This window comes from Pezoporus wallicus, unplaced genomic scaffold, assembly GCF_028554395.1.
Source record: "Pezoporus wallicus isolate ANWC-B61680 ecotype Strahan unplaced genomic scaffold, APGP_CSIRO_Pwel_v1 contig_13659, whole genome shotgun sequence".
Lineage (NCBI taxonomy): Eukaryota > Metazoa > Chordata > Aves > Psittaciformes > Psittacidae > Pezoporus > Pezoporus wallicus.
In genome coordinates, this window is record NW_026636258.1 from 530,566 (window position 1) to 552,391 (window position 21,826).

The 21,826-nt window shown below is 44.3% G+C and overlaps 1 protein-coding gene across 2 annotated transcripts in view; it reads right to left on the reverse strand.

Annotated features, from left to right (window-relative positions):
- Positions 1-21,826, reverse strand: part of PAK3 (p21 (RAC1) activated kinase 3) — a 117,236-nt gene that overhangs the window by 15,451 nt on the left and 79,959 nt on the right. The window contains exons 2-7 of one of the 2 annotated variants that reach the window (XM_057399448.1): positions 15,138-15,334; positions 11,066-11,166; positions 6,373-6,526; positions 4,681-4,718; positions 2,813-2,944; positions 1,691-1,853 (exon numbers count right to left, since the gene is read on the reverse strand). In XM_057399448.1, the coding sequence (XP_057255431.1) occupies positions 1,691-1,853; positions 2,813-2,944; positions 4,681-4,718; positions 6,373-6,526; positions 11,066-11,166; positions 15,138-15,312 (763 nt within the window). In that variant the 5' untranslated portion in view covers positions 15,313-15,334. Of the gene's footprint in view, positions 1-1,690; positions 1,854-2,812; positions 2,945-4,680; positions 4,719-6,372; positions 6,527-7,644; positions 7,810-11,065; positions 11,167-15,137; positions 15,335-21,826 lie in introns of those variants that run through there. The other variant, XM_057399449.1, reaches the window with a different exon arrangement.

Consider the following 21,826-nt stretch of genomic DNA (forward strand, 5'->3'; position numbering starts at 1 on the left):
CACATCACAGTTTGCCCAAGGCAGAGCTTCAGACCTCGCTCACTTGGTATCAAATTCATAAGAAAGAAAAAGCATGAAAGCATGTAACATTCCAAATACATAACCCACAATAACTCCAGGGCTCAGTCCTAATCTGGCTGACACACACGCTTGAGCAATGCCAGGCACACTTGGGTTCATGTGCGCAGGCTACCTGCAGATCTCATGGTGGAAGCCTGCCTCAAACATTTATCCTTGGCTGCAGAAGCTGTAATTCCTCCCTTTATAAGCTGACATACCTGCAGGTAACTTATCTGCTCTGGAATTTACTTCATTGTGCCCTCAAATAAAGCTACTGAACTTACCCCTTGGATACTCTCTAACAGCAGAGAGATTCAGTTCTTTATAGTCCTGTCAACCTGCTAAGGGTACAAAAAACTCTACCCAAGCAGCTGAAATCTCACAGCTAAGGAGGGCTTCAGCCTTTGCAGCCAGAGCAGCCATCAGTGGCAGGGGCAGGTATAACAAAACAGTTCACGTAGCGCAAGAACAAGCGTTGACAGCCACTAAGAAGAAGCCGCAGCCAGACTGCACCCCTTTACAAACAGCTGCCCCCATTAAAGACAGACCATTACTGGCTTTGAGATCAAACACAAGGAGGCATGGATCAATCCACTTCTTGTCCTAACAGTTAATGGTAGACACAGAGTAAACTGGGCTACGTTACGAACCCAACAATTTATCATCTGGGAGCGTAGCACTGGCAGCTATTATGTGCAAGCAGCAGAGTAAATTAGTTGTACTGCAGAATCACAAAGGGCTTGATTCCTAGTGTTTTCCTAGAGCATGATCTGCACAGGGCTTTGGGGCCAACGGTTAGGATTCTAACAGTATTAACTGGCTGGGAATTAGCTATGACAAAGTGCCATGTATGTGAGGAATATACACAGTGGATGCGCTGGAGACTGGCTCCTGAGAAATGCCTGCAGTGCAGTTTCACCCAATCACACCACACAAACGTATCTCTGATACATCTTTATAAGCACATAGCTAAGAAATGAAATAAGGATTGTTATCAAAGTTGTTTTTCTTTTGAGTACATTAAAAACACCTCTTCCTCTCTATCCGCGGTATCAGCTTCAAAAGAGTTCTGACAGAAACACAGGATTCTTCTAACTCTGATATACTAGTAAAAGTAGGAAAAACTATCATAGAAATGACACCAACAGAATATCTGGGGCATGAGAGCTCCTTGAGGCTAAAGAATCAGCTGAGTGTTCTGGCTGTCTACTGGTACAAGAAACCCCCCAACACAAACAAATAAACCCAACAGATTTCTGCAAAGCATTCCGGCTCCAAGAAAATTCTCTTTACACTTCAGGAGTCTAAAGAGAACTTAGGCACCCAAATTTCCTGTTCCATTTGGCCATTAGCACACAGGAGTTCACTAGATCACAGCCCTCTGCTCAACCAGAAACAATCTCTGCTTTTGCCTTTAGCACAGTAGGAAGCTCAGGCAAATCCAACCCACTGTTCGCTGCCCTCAGAGGCAGAAGGAACATCCAAAGTGCTCTCTTACTCCCTCTAAATTTGCATAGGGCACCATAAGTGACTCTGTGACACTGAACCGAGGATGAACATTTGGTGCATGCAATCCTGAGACACGCATACAGCACACTGCTTTATCAGGCAAGAAATCCAGGACACATACTCAGTTTCTCCAGGATCTCCTCATCGGTCATCTTGGACTTTTTTCGCTGCCGGTCTGTGTTTCTGTACAAAGTGCTTGTGTTTGAGTTTTCAGGCTGGGGAGTGGTGGCTTCTTTAGCTGGTGCTGGTGCAGCGGCAGGTTCGATTACAGAGCGCGTGTAGATCTGTGACAAGAAAGTATTCTGTGTCAGAAAGGTGCTTGCAGAGATGCCCCTGAGATCACATTTCAAATGCAAACCCTTAGGAAGATGCCCTCGGCCACATCCAAGGCTCTTAAAATGCTCGGGTTTGCTGTCCACTGCTCAAACTGAACAGAAAGAAGCAAAAGGCCACTTTAACACAAGTTCAGAGCCAGTTTCATTTACAATTTTCATTGTTTTTTCTGAAAGATAACTGAAACAATGAACTTACTGCATTGGAAGGATATAAAAATAGATGTGTGCAGGGCCCCACAGCCTTTTTTGTGATGCTCATGTGTTCTGATGAGTAACAATATGACTCTTTAGTTGGTACGTGCCTGAAGAGAAGCAGGGAGCATTTCCCTTTTCTGATGATAACTGCAGAACTGACTTCTCATCAGTATTGCAAGCTTTAGAGAGTGGCCATTAGGACTTGCAATCAGAGACCTACCTTCTCTTTACAAAGCACAGCTGTGTAGGATTCTTCTCCTCAACCTTCAGTCTTGTAAAAGTGAAGGTGTAGCCTAAGCAGTTCATTTAACTACTTGCATAGCTTGTGGGGAGGAACAGGCACCTCCAGGCAACAGTTTCTGCCATGGAGCCTGAAAAGCTGTGAACTGCATCTGATGACCACTCTCTCCACTGATGACAAGACAGCCTACACAGATACTTTGGACAAAGCTGCTCACTTCTACACCGGTAGCATTAAAAGAGACAATGCTACCTCTGATCTGATACTAAGATGAATCCACAGTCCCTATCACAGGGAACTCATTACTCCATGTGAAGGTTCAAACCTCCTAGTGTCAGCAGCTTGGGTGAAGCACTAGGTTGTGGTAGGACTCCAGCCCTCAATCTTCATTCACGAATGGCAAGTGCTGTCTGATCAGAAACACAGAGCTCTGAATTACAGCAAACACACTGCTGACCAAAGCTGGACTTACTGATTTTGTATGTTCAGGCCGTGGTGCGATAACCGGTGGAGGTTCATTGTCATCTTCCTCTTCATCATCATCTTCATCCTCTTCTTCAGAAACAGAGGGAGCTAGTGGGGGTTCTGATGCTGTTTTAGTGCTCTGTGGACAGAAAGCAGCACGAGTGACAGTCACCATTCTGCACCTGAGAGGTTTGTTAAAGCACACAACTTTAGTCTGCTTAGACACCAGAAACCAGCCTAGACACATGCCTAGACACAGTCCTTTGGGCCGCAGTTCCAAGTTACACACAGCACAATACAACTTAAAGGTTACACGTTACTGTGCTGTTGTCTTTTATTTGTCTTGGTGGTTTTCACGTTTTGTTAAGAACAACTAAATCCTTCCCATGCTCAGAGTCTGATTTCGCAGAACGTAACACTTGAATCTATCACGAGAAATCCCATGCAGTTACTGGCTAATTGCTTTGGCATTGTGTCTGCACAAATGGTAACAGGTAATTAAGCTAACAGGTGTCTACTGGCTGGTTAATTAACACACTTCAAAGTGCAAAGCCTCCTTCAGCATCTTGCTGGGAATTTGGGTTTGGAGAGAAAGAGAGAAAGGCTGTTTGCTTCTTTACTACTTTACCCGTGGGTATTGCCTGTTTCTAAAGGACTCAAATTCACCGTTTCAAAGCTCCTTCAGCCCCATCCTCCTCTTAACCTAGTGCTAAGTTAACACATTGATCTTTCAACTGTTTTCCTGTTTCTGACCACAGCAATAACCCAGGGTGAATGCAGCCCTCTCAGAGCAAGGCGCATCTCCCCCCACCAGCTACTCAGAGCAGGGGGTCCTATCACATTGTCACAATGGGCTGGTGAAACAAAGACTGAAAAAGCGCCTTGTTCAGTGTTTATCAAGTGCTTTAAAGCTGGCTACAACAAGCCACTTGGGGAGCTGAAGCAAATCAAAGGCACTCTTCTGTATGTGCACATCTCATTTGTGTTCTCCTTAAAATGGCATCAATTTAGTCCAGTAAGAAATACCAGTAAGGGACGTCCTGCAGGAGAGACCTGAGCTGGTAACGTCTGAAAGCTGACATCCTGTCTCACTCTCGGTATCTGCTAGAACAAAATACCACAGCATTTACCATGGGTCCATACCCACTGGAAAAGCTATTGGGAATGCTTACTAAAGTTTTATTAAAGATAATGAAAGTGGCATCAATTGAATGTCTGAAGCGTGCGAATATACAAAGATGATCTTCTTTTCATTATACATACTCTCTGTTGTGCAATCACAGACCTACAATTAAGTTGCTTCATACCTGAAAATAAAGGCTCAATCCCCATTCAGTCATTTGCTATTTAATGCACTAACATTAACATTAATAAATCTGGTCAATATTAATGTGGATGTCATGGCTACATCTCTGGGATTGCTATGGTAAGGCAGAGTTAATTAGAGTGGGGGAGTAGTTAAAACTTCCTTTCACCGGTTCCATATCAATTACAACCTTATACATATTCAGCCACACACTCAGCTGTACTAAGGCTAAATCATAAAACTTAACAGAAATGGATTCTAAGTTGTTAAAACTAAATTAAAAAGGGCTAATTAGACAGTTGTGTGTATTGTTGTGAATTACATATCCCAGCATGGCTAAGAACAACAAGCAATCTTCTGTCTGCAAAACCAGACTTGCATCTGTTTAAGGGATGTTAAAGAGAAAGTTAGGGAACAGCCAGTGATTCCTCCTCTGCTGCTGCAGAGCACTACAATGCACTGTCTGTCATTCAGCCGGCAAGGCTGGCACTCCATCACAAAAGCAAAGCTCACAGCTTGTTCCACAGTTCTTAAATGCTATGATAGTAAGAGGTTCCTTCCACACTCACCGAAGGATGGGCTTCTATGTATCCATGGGCGCTTTTATCTGCAGTGTGCAAGGGAAAATTAACCACATGCTGTTAGAAAACTGCCTGGTGTGGGGAGTCCCACAGAACAAGTACATTCAAACAGACGGCATTTTTTTGGACAACATCCTTCCACTAGCAGCAGTTATTTCAAGTAGCAAGCAAGATAACAGGACAAGATACTAGGCTATTATTTTTCTGCAGTTTCTGTGTCTGTTTTTTGCCAGTGAATAAAACAAATAGAAACTTGGTCAAGAAAGTTCAAATTGTTCTTTAATAGCCAATGCTTCTGTTCCAGCCAAGAGCTAAAGCAGCTTCTTTCCTTTTTTCAGTTAACCCATTGCATGCATTGATTCTCTTTAACTTGCTGAAAATGTTTTGCCATAAAAGCCTCCCCAAAATCACCCTTAGCAGAGGCAGTTCTGTCCTGGCACAGCGCAGCAGCAGCTCCTGCGCTCAGGAGCATACACTGCTTAAAACATTTCATCACAGAAGTAATTGCTGTTTCAGCAAACACAAGCATCAAGTTTGAGAGTCAAATCTTCTAATTATGGAGTTTCTAAGAAAAAGATGCTTTCCCTCAACGTGAGAGAAATGCTGGTAAAGTTGGAGCTCTCCCCGTCTGCATTTTAGAAGTTGTGCTGGTTGAACCAGCAAACTGAGGAAATCACAGACTGCTGCCACAGGCTGTCATGGGTATGGAACTGACCCACAGCAGGCTGAATTACAAATGCTGTCCACATGCCCTTGGACAGAGACACCCCCTTATTACCTGGAGCTGTTGACGCCAGCTTCACCAAACTAATGGTATCTTAATGGCACTTTTGTTTAAAACTCAACTCGGTCATTAAGGAATAGCAAAAGAACATGTTGACACAAAAGCCAGATAAGCTGCACCTAGTTAAACCCTCTGCTTACTTGCTTGGCATGTCAGCTGCAGGAGTGAGTCTAGTAAATAAAAGAGTGAGCCAAATAAAGAAAACCACACGCTGCAGCACAGTCTTGCTCCTTCATTTTCACAGTGCCATGCTGCAGTTTTGCAGACTCTACACAAGGGAAGGAAAGACACCCCCATCGTGTCTGCTGGCTCCTTTTGGATGGCAATGCCTAAGTCATGATGATTCTGCTATGGAAACTGCTGTGGACACTGACTCTTCCTTGCACATCCTCTGTGGCAACATTCCTTTTACATCACAATAGCAGCCTTTTTAGGTTTGTTTGTGTATTATGCATAGAAACTTCTCTACAGCTATTGCACACAAACCCTTGAAAATTCTCCTCCATGACAAAGTATCACCAAAAATCCTCATCGTTCATAACCTGTCTCTCAAAGGATGCATAACTCCTGAAATGCACAGAATGAGTTTACCCTGTACCCCAGTGTGAACACTGTGAAAGAACAAGGATGTGAGGGAACAGAAGGAAACACAGCCTTTGGCCACCAATGCTTCTGACTAAAAATGCTAATGATTGTTCCATCTAGTACCTTATTGAGTTTTAAAAGCAAGCAACAAAGAAAACTCAGTTTCAGGGACATTTAGGGGACACAAGGAGAAATATAATTGATTACAGGAGTATTTCTAAGGCTACTTCTTGACCACTTGAATGTGGAACTTTGGTCTGACTCATTCTGGGGCCTGACACTCCCTTCTTCGCAGCGAGATGTCGACTTACCTCCTGACGTAAAGCTCATGTATTTCTGGTTGTTAACTGTTTCTTTGGAATCGTAGAACTTGAGAACATCTAGAACAGCTTGTGGGTTCTTCTTCTGCTCCAGCTTGGTTATGTTGGAGGTCTGTAGTAGCCTGGCCCACTGCTCTGGAATGCCCTGCAGGTGTCAAGTGGAAAGAATGTGTGTTTAGAGTATTTAACAGCCACAGCCTCACAGATCTTTACCAAGATCCCATGCTACCTGTAAGATTACTTTGAGAAATATTGATTGACACCCTACAATTAAAATTAGGAGCCTACACATCAGATGCAATCATTCTGTTCTCTATCAAAATACAGAGCTACAACCGGGATCCAACTTTAAAAAGAAAAGAAAGTTATGACTGTGATAGGAAAAAAAGTGCATGAAGCTCATCTTTAAATCAACCCTGCTCTTCCATGGAATAATGAGTTAAGGCTTAGCTTGTTTTCCTGGTGATTCAGTGCAGACATAACAAGGCTATTCTATGTTTGTGGACAACACAGTGTATTTTAGGAGCTTTACACTGGATTTTTAATGCTTAATAACACAAACACATTTTGCTGAGACGTTCACTGCTGTCGGATTAAAAGGATAACCCCATCCTTATCCAATTAATTTTCAGCATACCAGGGAACACTGTGGGGTTAAGAATCTGCATTTAAATCCTCAAAATTGTGACCCTGAGTTGTATCACTGCTGCTGAGGGTGCCTCTTTATCGAGCTCCTGTAGCTCAGTCGGTTCTTTAATGTAAATATACAGAAACCAGGGACTCGGAGAACAGGCTGAGAGTGCCAAAGCCTTGGAGGAGCTCTCAGACATCTGATGAGTGAGGGTGGCATTTGAAAATTGATCCAATCAGTGAAAGCTGCAGCTCTGCATTGGAAACGTATTGATGGAAAATTGCTTTAAATATCCAGTATAATTTCCTAAATTTGAAAGCCTGTAATATTGCCCCATTACTGCACAGCCAACATCTACCAGCAAACTGTAGGACTTACTGAATGAGAAACCACACCTGAAGCATCATTTACATTTAGCCTTAGTGCCACCCCAATCTGGGAAACGCTTTCTTCCTAAGAAGTTCTCCACAAAACAATGTGTGACATGGGCCTCCAAAGTTTAGGATTAATGACAAGAAGAGTGGGATAAGCCAAGCAACAAATCTACTGCACACACATCAACCTGCTGCTGCAGTGCTATGACATCTCAAAGAAGCATTTGGATGCAAGATTCTTTTGGGCCTGTGACGCACCTCTGGGAGCTTCCCTGTGCACATCTGTGAGCCATAGAGATCTGGCTGTAATGGACGTAAATAAAGAAAGAAAAGAAAGTTAAAACAGAATGTGGGACAACTTAGAAGGTGGTAGGAGGAAACCAATGGGCCAAAATGGGGAAGTCCCATCTAAAATGGGAGTTACGAGGTAGGTAACAAATGGATTAGGTGGTGGACAGGCTACAGGAAGGCAGGCTTAGGGAAACAGAAAAATCACAACTGTTCCAATGTTTGGAAGCATCTTTCCCCCTCCTCTTTTTTTAAACCAGTTTTTCTCTCCCTCATAAAAATACATTACTGGGGATTAAAGCAAGTGACTGGAAAAATTACCGGTGATATCTTTAGTAAAAAACAAAAACAACAGAGAAAGATCTGGGCTTTTGCTGTTTGCCTCGTTTGAAAGCCAGGTCAGCATTTTTTAACGGCTCTACATTAAGTGTTTTCCAGTGGTTCTCCAGCCCCAGGATCACAACTGGCCAGCGTAAGAGCCAACAAAGAGCAGCGGAAAAAGCAGCTGATCAGACTCAGACTTCACACTGGGAGACTGGGTACGGTCATAACACAACCTGTGTGTCAGACTGACAATCAGGACAACTCTAAAGGAATGACCGGTCAGGTTAATAACCTGTAACCTCCTTAGATCTACAGCCACAACCTTTTCCCCCACTTGCTAATGTCATAATCTTGACACCTGAGAAGCTTGATGGGTGACCACGTTTTGTTCTAGACTGGGGATCAGGAAACTGTTTCAGAAACGCATGCCTTACAAAATGCGCTCCCCAATACACTCCTTCCTCCAGGCAGAAAATGCAACTGCTCCTTCAAAATAAACCAACATAAAGCTCTAGCAGCATGCTCCCACCCAACGGTTTCCAACCAACTCCATTTTGAGCTTTAAAAGCTCTCCTTCTAAGCAAATGTGGTTGCCCCAAGCACAGTGAAATGTAGATACAACACGCATTCATGAGCAACAACACAGCTTGGTGCTCAAGCCTGAAAGCTGTAACTCAGGAGTCCATGCAACTTTGACTTGGGATGCTAAGAGCAGTCAGATAATGCAGCTGGGGTGTGTGACTGTCAGGTGTCAGAAATGGCCCAATGCATTGCACATAGGCAGTGGAGCAGACACTACTGGCATGACAACTATAACAATTCAAACCAAACCCCCCAGGTATTTGCACATTTACTGGACATTCCCATGTCACTTCCAAACTTCTGAAGGAGACAGGCAGTGTGATCGCTAGACAGTGGGAATATCTGTACATGATATGGCTAGTGGCAGTCCCTTGAGCAGGACGTACTTACCACGTAACTACCCAGCTGATACACGGGTTGTATCCAGGTTGGGACAAATCAAACATGCCTAGTGTGATGTGCAACCCAACACCTGCATCTGGGATTACTTGGGAGCTGATAGGAACTGTAGGAACAAGTATTGCTGCAGAAGTATTGTGTCATTGTAAAACAGCAGCCACCTAATGTCTGCTGTTTTGAAAGGGAAAAAGATTTTAAAATGAAGCGGTGCTACAGCAGTAAAGCTGGACATGTTTAGCATTGTACAATCACTCTGTTCTACAAAAGGCCAGGACCTGTGCTGGGGGCATCTGACACCAAAAACAAATTAAAAACAATAATCAAAAATCCCTGATGCTCCTGTTTTGACACACTGGATGACAATCAAAACATTCAAACTGATGTCTCAAGTACTGATAGAGAGTGCTTGTGCTGAGGACTCAAACGTATTCACCTCAACATCCCTCCTTTTTGATGCAGCTGGCAGGGGCCTGAGACTAACTGGGATCCTCACCACCAGTCAGCCTACAAGAGAACATGTTTGTGACCCATCACATTTTCACAGAGCCACAAGGAAAAAGTCTGAAGCACAGGGTAGAAATAAAGGCAGAAGGCTGAAAGAAGAATAAATATAGAATAAGAACAGCTGAACATTAATGGGGAGAGCAGTGAAATGGGAAAGAAAGGAAAGAAAGAAAATAGAAGATAAATAGGAACGTGGGATGCAAATACAAGAGGGAGAAAACAAAAGCAGAAAGTAACACAATTCCAAGATAGAGAATGGCATTGAAGATTAACCTGAACAAAGTGCCCACATGGGAGAGACTGAGAAAAAATAAGAGGAAAACCAGGACAGACAGCAGGGAAAACACAGTTTTGAAGGCTTTACGCAAAGATTCTGATCAAAAATGACCACATCTGGGTTTTTTAAATAAGCATTTAATCAAGCCCTAGGGTTTGGCACAGAACACATTCTGAAGTAAGATTTTTTAAGTGACATCTATTTTATAAAGGCTAATGAACTAGTCTGCATACTTTAAACGTAGCTGTACCTCCTCATTACTAAGGATAATTCAATTTCACTCCTCCTTTGAAGACACGCTGCCATTAGATGTGTCTTTTCTTCTACTGTTACTGTTATTATTACTATTGCTGCTGTAGCACACACAGTTTCTGAACTGCCTGTGAGACCCAAAAGTAGCAATCAAAGTAAAAACTGATGAAGTCACGTTAGGACTCACATTCTGAAAGCGAGCCACCTTTTTTCCAGGCAAATGATTTGTCCCATCCTGTTTGGTGTATGCAGCCTGTCAGCACTAGCACGCTGCACAATTCGACGCATGGTGCTAACACAGTCTGACCACTTAGCTCACAGGGTACTGCTGATGGTACGAAGAGTTGCTTGCTAATGCTTCCTCTCCCCTCCACAGCTCAACCAAGTGTAGGCTTTCTGCCACCTTAGCTTTAAGGATTAATGGCTTCAGCACTTAACTAGCAGTCTGAAAGAGAACGCTTTCAGCCCCCTGCACACCTCAAGGAGGTCCTATCAGACTCATTTTTCCCAACACTTCATTGTGATGCAGGCAGAAAAAGCTGACTGCTGTTTTATTAATACATAAAGGCTAGAAACGTGTCTGACCACCTAGCCTATGGACATACTTTGAAAGATATTGAATTAAAATGAATGGACATCCACAATGCTGCTGCTGCCTGGTGTCTCCAAGGGCTGTCTGCAGAGCAGCTGGACTTTGCACTTTGGGACTGATTTGTCTACAGCCAGACTATGCACATGTGCGTGGGTTTCTTTATGCTTTCCCAAAGACGCTGAGTAACCAACCCCTGTAGCAGCCTGTGGGACTGATAAAAGCACACACCTACGTTCTTCCTAGTTTTCATTTGCCACAGACACTCTGCTGACAATCCTTGGAGAAAAAAACCATAAAGCAGCCTGAATCAGAAGTAACCCACTCCAAATCTTAAGCCCAACAAATGAAAGTCTCTTTCTTCACAGCCTGGCTGCTGTCATCTGACGTTTCTGGCAACAGGAGGTTATTTTACCAAAAAACTAGAAGCTCTGGTAAGCAGGCAAGGCAGTGTGGTTACTTACTGTGAATTCTCCAGTGACGGCATCAAATCCCACATGAATGGTATGTTCAAAGTCTGAAGGAAGAGAGATCTCAGGACGTTCTTTCTCTTTCTTCTTGTTGGCTAGAGGCAAAACGTTAACACGCACTTATTTTCTGGGCAGCTTTGCAGTCAAACATTTTCTCTAGCAGGTGCGCTCAGAACAGTACTTCACACGTGGAAACCAGATCAATTAACATCCATCTCACTTGACAAATAGACCCAAGCTAATATACACCAGCCTAGCTGTCAACCCCTGCCTGGGAAGGTCTACGTGGTGTAACTTCATTCTGATTTTCTTCCAACCAGTATCACTGCTGCCAAAGCAAGCTGTCCTTGAAGTAGTCATCTTAGGCTATTTCTAACCAGTATGATTTCTGTTATCAGTTCTGCTCTTCGTCAAGCTTTTATATCTAGCAACTAAGTCCTGTTTTGACTTTGCTCTGTGGGTTCCTGCAGAAGCAAAGCACCCAGCACACACACGTGCATGCCTGTTTGCATGTGTGTCTCTTCTCCAGCGTACTTTGAGCCTGTTTTCAAGCTCAGCCAAGTTAGAGAGGAGAAGTTCTGTAAGGTAATGAGGTTCCTACAAGCCCTGTGAAAACAGGCAACTGAGGAGAAGGCTCCTCTCAGATTAAAAGGCTCAAGCAGCAGCTCTGTATTAGAAACCACAGAATCTGCACAGCAACAAGATCCCATAAATGCCATTGGAAAAGCTTCATTTGAGCTGCTCATTAGCTAAGACGTATAGCCATAAAAGCCAGGCTTTATTAGTCTCCAGGAATTCCTTGTTTTATATCACTCTGAGTATTCACAGAGTGTGAAGAATCTTATTGAAGGAGACAGACCTGAAAGTCACTCAGCTGCATATATTTCTCATCTCCCTTCTATTTTAACATCTTTTGAAGGCAACATCCCTGGTGGTCGGCCATCTCTTGTGCTTTAATACTATTGACAAATTTCACTTCAGCCCAGTTTTATTGATTCTGATAACAAACGAGTGAATAAAGGCTGAGAGAAGCTGCCTTCACTCTGAAGCATCAAGAATCCATGTTCAATAGAGATTTCTCTGAAAAATAGTGACAACAATGGCAGTTCTGGACCACTCCCAGACATCCAGATAAACACAGAGTACATCCATCTTCAACCATCTATCCTGCTGGCAGGTACCTGAAACATTTGGCTTCCCTGGAAAACCAGTGTGCTCCAAGACTATTACATGGTTGAACAATACAGTACAGAACTACCTGTAGGATCCTCTCTGGTGGTAGCGGTGTATCTGTAATAGCCAAGAAGGGAACTGCCTTCCTATCAAATACATCTGTCACTGAAACTGGGGAAAAATCACATGCTAATGATTGGAACAGCGCAAATATCACAGTGCCCACAGATACACAAGAGGTTTATACTGTGCCTATCACAAAGGGACTCTATATCAGGATCTCTATAGGCCAGTGTATCACCATCTATTAATGATAATATCAAAAATGAATACCCATGCCATAGCTACACATCAACAGGAGAGAAGGGAACAGTTGTTCAGGTCCTGCCTTTGCCTGACATATTCCCTTAACACAGGGCCAGTCTTCATGCGCACGTTATGCACATCAAAACCAGCTGGATGAAGACAATTTTGTTTGTTTTACTCTACCTTATAGCTTCCTTCAGTTGGAAGATGCTCTGCTCTTCATAATTACAGTCCAGAGTAGTTTGGATGTTTCTAATGCTTTCTCTGCACTGTTCCATTTATCCTCATTAAAAAATTAACTGTCACCCCTTGTCTGCACTGCACACCCCTACACAATGTTCACTGATGAATTATTTTCATTTAGCATTCAGTAAATACTGCAGCAATATATCAAATACAAATGCAAAGGCTTTTCCCCTTCTTTTATCTCTTAAGATGATGTTGTGTAATTTTCAGGATAGATGTTGCCAGTTACAAGTTGTCATCTCCGTTCAGCATATGTAACTTTCTATTGCAGATAACAGAACTGGCTTCTCCCACCTCATCATTTACAAGCAAATGCAGTGAAAATTAAGATTTAAAGGATCATCAAATTCAGTTCAAAACAAAAGTCAAATCCAGAAGCAAAATTAGGCATTCCATCAAATGCAGCACCTGCCCATTCCAGGCCTCTCCTGCCGGGGACAAGCGTTCCAGCTCATTCCCCAAGATCTGGCTCATCTGCTTCATGCACCTTTGCCTACCAGACTGTGGATGTAACACCTATAGTCCAAATGCTGAAAAGCTGTAAATTAAATATACAATTAAACATCTTGAAACACCCTCCTCCCTCCCCAGCCTAAAACCCCTGACATTTCTGTCTGTGCCCTGCAACTCAAGTTGCTTCTGTTTTACATAAGCTGGCAAAACCATACAAGAAGGCACGACTTCCTTGTAGCCATGACTGAGTGCATTCAGGGGTATTTCATTTTCTTATACATGCCCCTCACAATACACCCCTCCTGCCACAGTGGTTTCTTCACGTTCTGTTTACTAGTGGTGCACTGTTACCGTAAAACTGTGATGCTGCAAAGCACTGCACTAGATGAGAGCAGCTGTATCAATCCCCTTCTGTTTTATAAGCAGGACTCTCAAAAAACGCGTCACTGAACTTGTGAAGCACACACAGGTTAGGTTGGTTTGACCCACAAAACAACCCCAACATGAAACCACCTCAAGCAGCTTGGCCAGCCAAGCTACACGTTCTCTATTATTTCAGCAACAAAATTAAGCTATAAATCTTAGCTTACTTTCCTTCACATCACATTTTAACTCATGGTACGTGTATGTTTTCGATGACTGCTCTGTCTGGTAGGTCAAGACATTTTTAATGTCACTGATCATTTCCAGGAGGGTTTGCCTCTGGAGCTGCCCATTTCTGCATGTGTTTCACACAGCACCTCCTCCTTAAGAAATGTTTCCTCGGAGAGGGATAATACCATTCTGCTGGCAGTAAGGGCAAGAAGCGACCCAAGGCCTTGCAGGAATTAAGCCGGGAGGGATTTTCATTTTGGCCTTTTTTTGTTTGCGAAAGGGGACATTTTGGAAGCACTCTGCAGAGTGAACCGGCCAGCTCTGCCTGAGGAACGGGCCCATGCAGGCACAGCCTTCACACAAGAGGCTCACATGGAGGCTCATGAATCCTTGTTGACTCTTCCTGACCACATTCTTGTCCTTCATTTGTGTTGAAATGATTTCCAGGAGGGTTTGCTCAGCTAGCTTCCCAAGGACAGGGCGAGGCTGACTGACCCATAGTTCCCCAGATCCTCCTGCTTAAAGGCAGAAGTGACATTTGCTTTTTTAGAGTCATTAGGACCATCCCCAGTCACCATAACCTTTCAAAGGTAATCAGAAGTGGCCTTGCCCTGACATCAGCCAGCTCCTCAGCACTTGTGGGTACAGCCCACCAGGTCCCATGGCATTACAAAGATCCCTTCCCCTAATTCTGTAAAAACACTAACTCAAACCACACTCCTTTCTGCAAATGCATGTTACAGAATGCAAGTGAAATACTGCTTCTTGCATGTTCAAGAAACTTTTTTGCTGTAACCACACCAAGCAGGTTTTAAACCAAGCCATTCTATGCGCACTCTCACTGCAAAAGCAACAAGAGGCTTGCTCTTGGCTCCTGGAATGGAAGTAATTCTAGGATTGCATTAAAAACCAAACCCAAACCATCAGGCATATTGCCTCTCTCTTTTGCAAATCTATTTTCAAAAGTCCACAACTTTACCTCTGCTTTTACTGCAAATGCAAAGCCAATGGAAAGGATTCCCCAGCTTCACTATGAAGTTACTTTTAAAAGGCAAGCTGCACAACATGTGCAGGTTTTATTGGATTTCAAAGACAAGAAAGTAACTGACCAAACACGTCCTCCTCTTTAGAAACATGTCACCAGAGTCATGTCAACAGAAAGATTTGGAAGGACTTCACCATGCGCTGCAGCTCAAACCAAAAAGAAAACAGTGGCAGAAATAAAACACAGCAACCAAGAACCAACAGAGGCAAAGAGAGACGGAGCCAGCCATTGGCACTGCTGATACTTTACTTTTATCCCCTCCTCCTGGGAAGATGGAGCGAAGCCTGGCTTTCTTGTTCTTCTCCTCAGGGGCCATGGGGAGCGGTTTTGAGCTGTGGTTTAGTGCTGAAGAATCGCGGTTGTTGCTGTTCATCCTCAACGGTGGGGCTGGAGGTTTCTCTTCAATATCCAGACTATCGGACATCTTCAGCAGCCCTCACAGCCTCCTGCAAAGGCAGAACAGAAAGCATGTCTGTCAAGTGAGGATGTCGAGGCTCATGTCCTGGGGAGGAAAGAGGGCAATAAGGAGGAAAGGTGGAATAAGGAAGTCTCTCTATGGAAGGTTTGCTCTGAATAAGGTTACTGCTGGTTGCTATAAATAAATGCAGTGGCCAATTCCTACAAATCATGGTATTATCACTAAAATAAAGGGTTTTACAGCCCTGCTAAAGGCTTTTCAAGTTTTTGTTTACAACTTTTTTCCTGTAGTTGTTAACAATCCAAACTGTCCCCTGAAACCAGCAACATTTAAAGGATTTACTGAAACTACCTGTAATGGCAATGAACCATTTTTACAATGTAAGAAAGAAGGCACACACGGGGGGGCTATGGGTAGCAAGCGTTAAGGTCTCTATTCCCTCCCTCCGGTGTTTGGGGAGGCTTTAGTCCTAAGACTGTGGGGCTTCAAAAGGAATGATCTTCCCAAAGGAAATTCATTCAGAAGCACCGATTAAAAACTTTCTTGTGCATAAACATGAACAAAGAACAGGGGTACTGACTGAAGGAAAATAATACCCAGAAATCGTCACAAAGCTGGGAACACACAGGGCAGGTGAGACTTGCCCAATGGATCTTAAATCCTAAAATTCAAGTCTGGATTAAGCAGCTGGTTTAGCAAACAAGCGACGCCTGGTAAACCCAACTGATTTAAATCTGAAAATAGAGTGTGACTTCAGACAGATCAGATGTGATGTGGGCTACACTGCGCGTTTTTAAAGGTTACAATTCTACAGGCACCTTGCTTCCAACCCCCTAAAATCAATGCAGCTCCTGTTCTGGAAGGCACGTGCAGAGCACTGTGCATGTGTTATGGATCCCTCCCTGCGCTGATTCACAGTTAACACAAGTTATCGCACTCACTGGCCACTCTCTTGTATTTAAAGTGAAGCAAACAATGTTTTTCAGCTGTGGAAGCCTCAGGTTTGTTTCAGAAGTATCAGCCAAACACAGTGACCGTCACTTGCACAGAGGTCCTGAAGCTCCAATGGAGCAGCAGCGCTGCTCTCCCTTTGGTCAGGTAAAGCTGGTGTGGCTGAGGGGTTTCAGGGTTCTTTGATTGCTTTTCATACCCCAAAACCTGAGCTAACACTTTCAACAAGTGCATTTACTTTGATATAGCTGGAATTTCACTGGCATTGACATATCAGTAGTGGATAATCAAGTCCACACTGCCTTAACTGACAGTACCTTCCATATAAAAACCAACTGACCAACTGAAACACACAGAGATGCCAACTCTAGACTGGTTTTCATGACATGGGCATTTTGGCATTTGTTTCCATTGTCAAATTACCACATATAAAACAATCACTTTTTTAGTACTTGATCTACATTTTTAATTTCACCTGTATGAGATCCCAGAATGCCAGATCTGAAATTCAAAGCATCTGCCTAGTGACAAGAATAATAAATGAAATACACCATCACATCTCTGTTTTGCTCCAGTCCCTGGCTCCACTAAGCAGTGTTCCTGAACATCTGGATCCCCAAGGGATCCCAGGGACCTGTCCTAGAGTCACACAGTTGAAAACTCTAGCAACTGCTGGTCCCAGCCCTCTCCCAAGTACCTACAGCATGAAGCTGATGTCCTGGAGAACTTGATTCACAAACATATATCCAGTCCCTAGAAGAGGGTTCTGCAAACACATCTGCACTGTCCAGGTGGAGAGCTACCAGGAGACCTGCTCTGGTGATGGAGGAACACAGCCCACCATCCTATGGAAGCACAGATGTAGGCAATGACCAAGGAAGAGCCCTGAGTCCAACCTTCAAGCACAGAGTAACCTATTTACCTAGAGAACTCAGAGCTTTTGTGGGTTTAGTCAAGCAGTTAACACTAGGGATCTGTGGGATTTCTATCCTGAAATGCAGATGGTTTTCCAGTAATGAGGAATATAAAAAAAAAACAAAACAGAAGGAAAAAGAAGACCCAGTGATGAAAATGACTGTAAGGTAACAGGGAGAACTGCACGTGCTGCACGTGTTACGCTGGTGAAGGGGAAGTACGCGATGCCCAGGTGTTTCTGCACAGGGATGCATGAGGGAGCTCCCAGCTTATGAAGCCCAACAGAGACATCCGGACACAGCTCCTGGCACCTCCAGCAACTCTCACAGACAGCACATGGCCACAGAGGCTTTTATTTGCTCTTTAACCCACCTACAACCACTTCTCCAGTGCCAAAGAGCCTTCAACCCCCGAGATCATCAGCATGAGCCTGACCACAGAAGCACCAGGGCACGCTCTCAGCTTGCTACAGAGCCAGTCACTCACTCTGTGAGTCCATTACAGGCACAGTTTCAGCTGTCCCTCAGAATGGGACAACTGTATCTGTCACTGCATCTATTTGTAAACAATGCCACTCTGCTGAAATAGGTCCTCCCATGGGATTTCATTCCACAAAGAATACTGTTAACGGTTTCTGGCCCAATTTGCCTATGATGTCATTATTCCCAAGATTTTGAAAGGAACACTGTATTCTGTTCAGAGCTGATTCAGGCTCAGTTTCAAGAACCATACAAAGCTCTTTTATTCACTTCTAAACCAGAGGAAAGGAAAAAAAAAAGGGGGGGGGGGTGATAGTCTAAAAGGTTTAACGGTTGATATTAACTCTCTAAAGCTGGTCTGAATGAAAACTAGAGCAAACCACAAGGCAATACACACCAAGAGACTTACAATTTGGGGTTTTCCTAAGCAGAGCCCATCTGCTCTTCCATTCATTCTGATTTTGAGAATTGCCATGCGCTGCAGCACAACAAAAGAACACTCACTATCCCATCAGACTTCAGATTTTAAGTGTTTTGCACTGATTTGCTCCAACCTCAACTTGGAGAAAACCTGACAGGTCAAGAAGAATCTGCTCAGAAGCTTGTCAGGTTTTCAGGTTTACACTGCAGAAGTGCCAACAGCATGACAGCCCAAGTTAAACTCTACCTTGGGACCAGGTTTTCCCACCATAGTAAGTCATTGGTTCTGCTACTCTTGTTCTGCATAGGATGACACCATCCAAAGCCACCTCCTGTCTATTGGAATGATTATGCTGTATTTGGACATTAGAAAGCACTTCTTTACTGAGAAGGAGGTCAAACACTGAAACAGGCTTCCTAGAGAGGTGGACGATGCCCCAGCTTGTCACAGTTTAAGAGGCATTTAGACAATGCCCTTAATACCATGCTTTAACTTTTGGTCACACAGCTGGACTGCACGATGGGTGTGGATCCCTTCCAACTGAAGTATTCTATTCTAAAAGATAATTATTTTGATTTCTTACAAACGTGAGGTTCACTGAGAACGTCATTCTTTGGACATGACCCTTCCAAACCAAATGCTTTCACTGCTCTCACCAAACCAGCAAACATGCAGCAAGCACTCCTAGGAAACTGTCTGCAAAACAGTGCATTCAGCCTCCTACGATGGGGTTTGTGCCCTTTTTTCCATGCCCAGAAACAGTAACTACTGCCACATTAAGGATCCTTAAGCGTTGCAACAGCACCAATTCTTGCCTTCCAGAAATAATCTCTGCTGCCTCATCCCCTTCATACACCTCATGCTCATAAACACAAGTCTCTCCACTCTAAACACACCCTGGTTTCATGAGTTTCGGCTGCACCTCCTGGCAGATCCCTGTTACTCACTGTCTCAACTCAACATGCAAAGGTTGATGACTGCATTCTCCGAAGGCTCACAAAACACCCATTTCTTAGGGGCAAGATGAATTCCCAAGTCTCTCAACTTCATGCTGATTTTCTATGCAGTTCTTCAGGAAACACATAATCCACTCAAGACCTCTCGAAGAAGCTACTGAAAGCAAACCCCCAACAAGACAAAAAACCCTCCCTCCCAGTTCCCAAATTCTAGGAGAACAAGGCTGAAGTAGCACACAGCGATGGCCAAACATCACAAAACCCAGAGGACTGACAGAGGCGCAGGGAGCAGTTCCAGGGCCTCTGAGCTAATATTCCACAGCCTTCACAAGCTCGGAGAGGCAGCATGGCACTGGTTCACTTTCCTGTCACATTTTCCAGGCTCTTCCTGCAGCTCTGTGCTCTAGGGAGTGAACTTCAAGCAAACCAGAACTGAGACTGCAGAGTAATTCTGCAGCAGGGATGAGATCCTGGCAAACCCTGCACACTTTGGAACACTGTGCCCTGCTGCTAGTGCTGCTGCAGTACAGCTACCAGCGCAGCTCACCGCACCAGAGCCGAAGAGCTGCGTTGGAAGAGGCCTACCTGTGCTCACCAAAACCATGGAGGGCACAGCCCAGCGGGTTTTCTTCATCTCAGTCCTCACAGACCCCATCAGTACAACCAAGGCAGTGTGGGTAACCCTTTGACAAGAAATTCATAGATCTGCATGTGTGCAAAGGGATACCCGATAACCACTTACTTCCAGAGAGAATTTCTCTCGGTGCCCACTGGCTTTACGGAAGAGCGAGCAGACTGTTGTACCCAAACATGAGCACATCTGAGTCTGTAAGCTAGGGCTTCACAGACAGGTGGCAAAAGCTGAAATTAAATCCTCAAACAGGTCAGTTGTTTCTACACAGCTCTTACAGGGTTATAGAAGATGATCCAGTGTCACTTCCCCCCCACCTCCTCCAACCACCAGCTTTGTGAAGTGCAAAGACAAACACTGACTTTAAATATATGGCATTCAGCTTCTCCATGACTCAATTCCCCCTTTGCAAAAGCCTGCCTTACAATATTTTTGCATCTAGTTCTTGCCAAGCTGGGGAGAGGAGATGAAGGAAGATATCTGAAGCACCCAAATGTCTTCAAAACAGCACACACACAAAATTCCTTCAGTTCAAGTTCAGAGCAGAATCTCATGCTGGGCCTTCATCCCAGTAAGCTCTTCACCCCTGTGTATCTGGGGAATACTCTTTGTAGATACGTTTTGAATGGCTTTCTTAGGTTACTCACGTTATTTCAAAGTCTGCAGCATTCAGACATGACTGGTTCCAATTAAACCTCACAAGTGGTATCCTGTTTGCAGAGACACTGGCGTTCATTTTCAAAGCCTCACAGATACAATTGCAGCTTGTGATGCAGCAAATCTGCCTCCAAGATCCCTCGACTGGAAGGAGCCATGCCAATTCCCAGGCAGGAGCTTTGCAAAGGTAACTTGAAGACGCAACGCTCGCTCTTTGTTTATAAATATGCTATTTTATTACTTTGTGATTTGGTCCAATTCTGCGCCCAGAGATACTCAGCCCTAACCCAGAAATCAATGGTGATGTGAGAAGGATTCTCTCTGGATATTGAGTACTGAGACACTCTGTTAAGTACTATCTGAAGGTATTTATGGAGCACTTCCCAGCCCAGCTGCAGAAGAACTGTATCTGCTATTCCACATCTGCATGTTTACTTGCAGCTTTCTCAGAGCTCATTTGAAAGAGCAGCTGGTGACTTGTACAGCGTGGCTGCACACACAGTCTCACTCCTCAGAAGATGTTCACTGTCTTCCCAGCAAAGCTACATTAAGTTAAACTAAAACACTGCTGCCTTTTTGGCGGAAAAGGGCCATATTCCCCATCAGCTGAAGCAGACCCAGCTCCGCCTGGGCACCCAGGGTCTGTAATGCCCCCAGGGCACCCCTGGATGCCTGCAGCCTGGGAGCTGGGTGCCAAGGCTTGCTCTGCAGGGTGGATGCAGCCAGGGTGCCCCGTGCCTGTGGGAGCAAAGACACAGGACTCCTCCACACGCACGTGTGGCAAACTAACCCAAACACCCCTTGCACCCCTTCTTTGTGCAGCCCTGGAAGAGGGCAGCGTTCACAAACTAGAGAAGGAATCACAACCCTGGGAGCCGCAAAGGTAACGCTTCATTCTCGTGCTGCCTCTCACACAGCTGTCTCAAAGCACAACACAAGCATTTGCCAATTAAGCCTCCCCATTCCCCTCACAGGCAGGTAAACGGGCTCTGAGCTGCTCGCATTATTCAAACCGAGCAATTTCTTTGATGAAGGTGCTCTCTGTTTGCAAACACCCCGCAAGCAGCTTAGGATTTCCTCCAATATATTCATTTATTCAGAAGTTAATCTCCACAACTCGCTACAAATAACTTGTGGCCTCTGAACTGGCTGCTCACGAGCAGCTCCCTGTGCAGAGGAGGCGTTCTGAAAGCAAGCTGTACCCAAGCAAAACCGCCTGGGTCACAAGGACTTGTAACTGCTTTCTGAGCTGGGATAACCAAGTTTCTGTTAGGAACTGCAGCACTAAGCACCCTACTAACACCGGTTTAAAAATCACTCTTGACAGCGCGCTTGAAGCGACAGCATCACAAAATCAGCACAGAACAAATGTGAATGCAGCAGCTATGAATGTATTGGTTTCTGTTTAGATTATTAGGTCCCTTGTCTGGACCTCAAGAGTCACCCAGTTAAATTGCCAAGAGCTGGGAATGGACTGAATCAGCGGAGCTCGTCATAACCGATGGCAGTA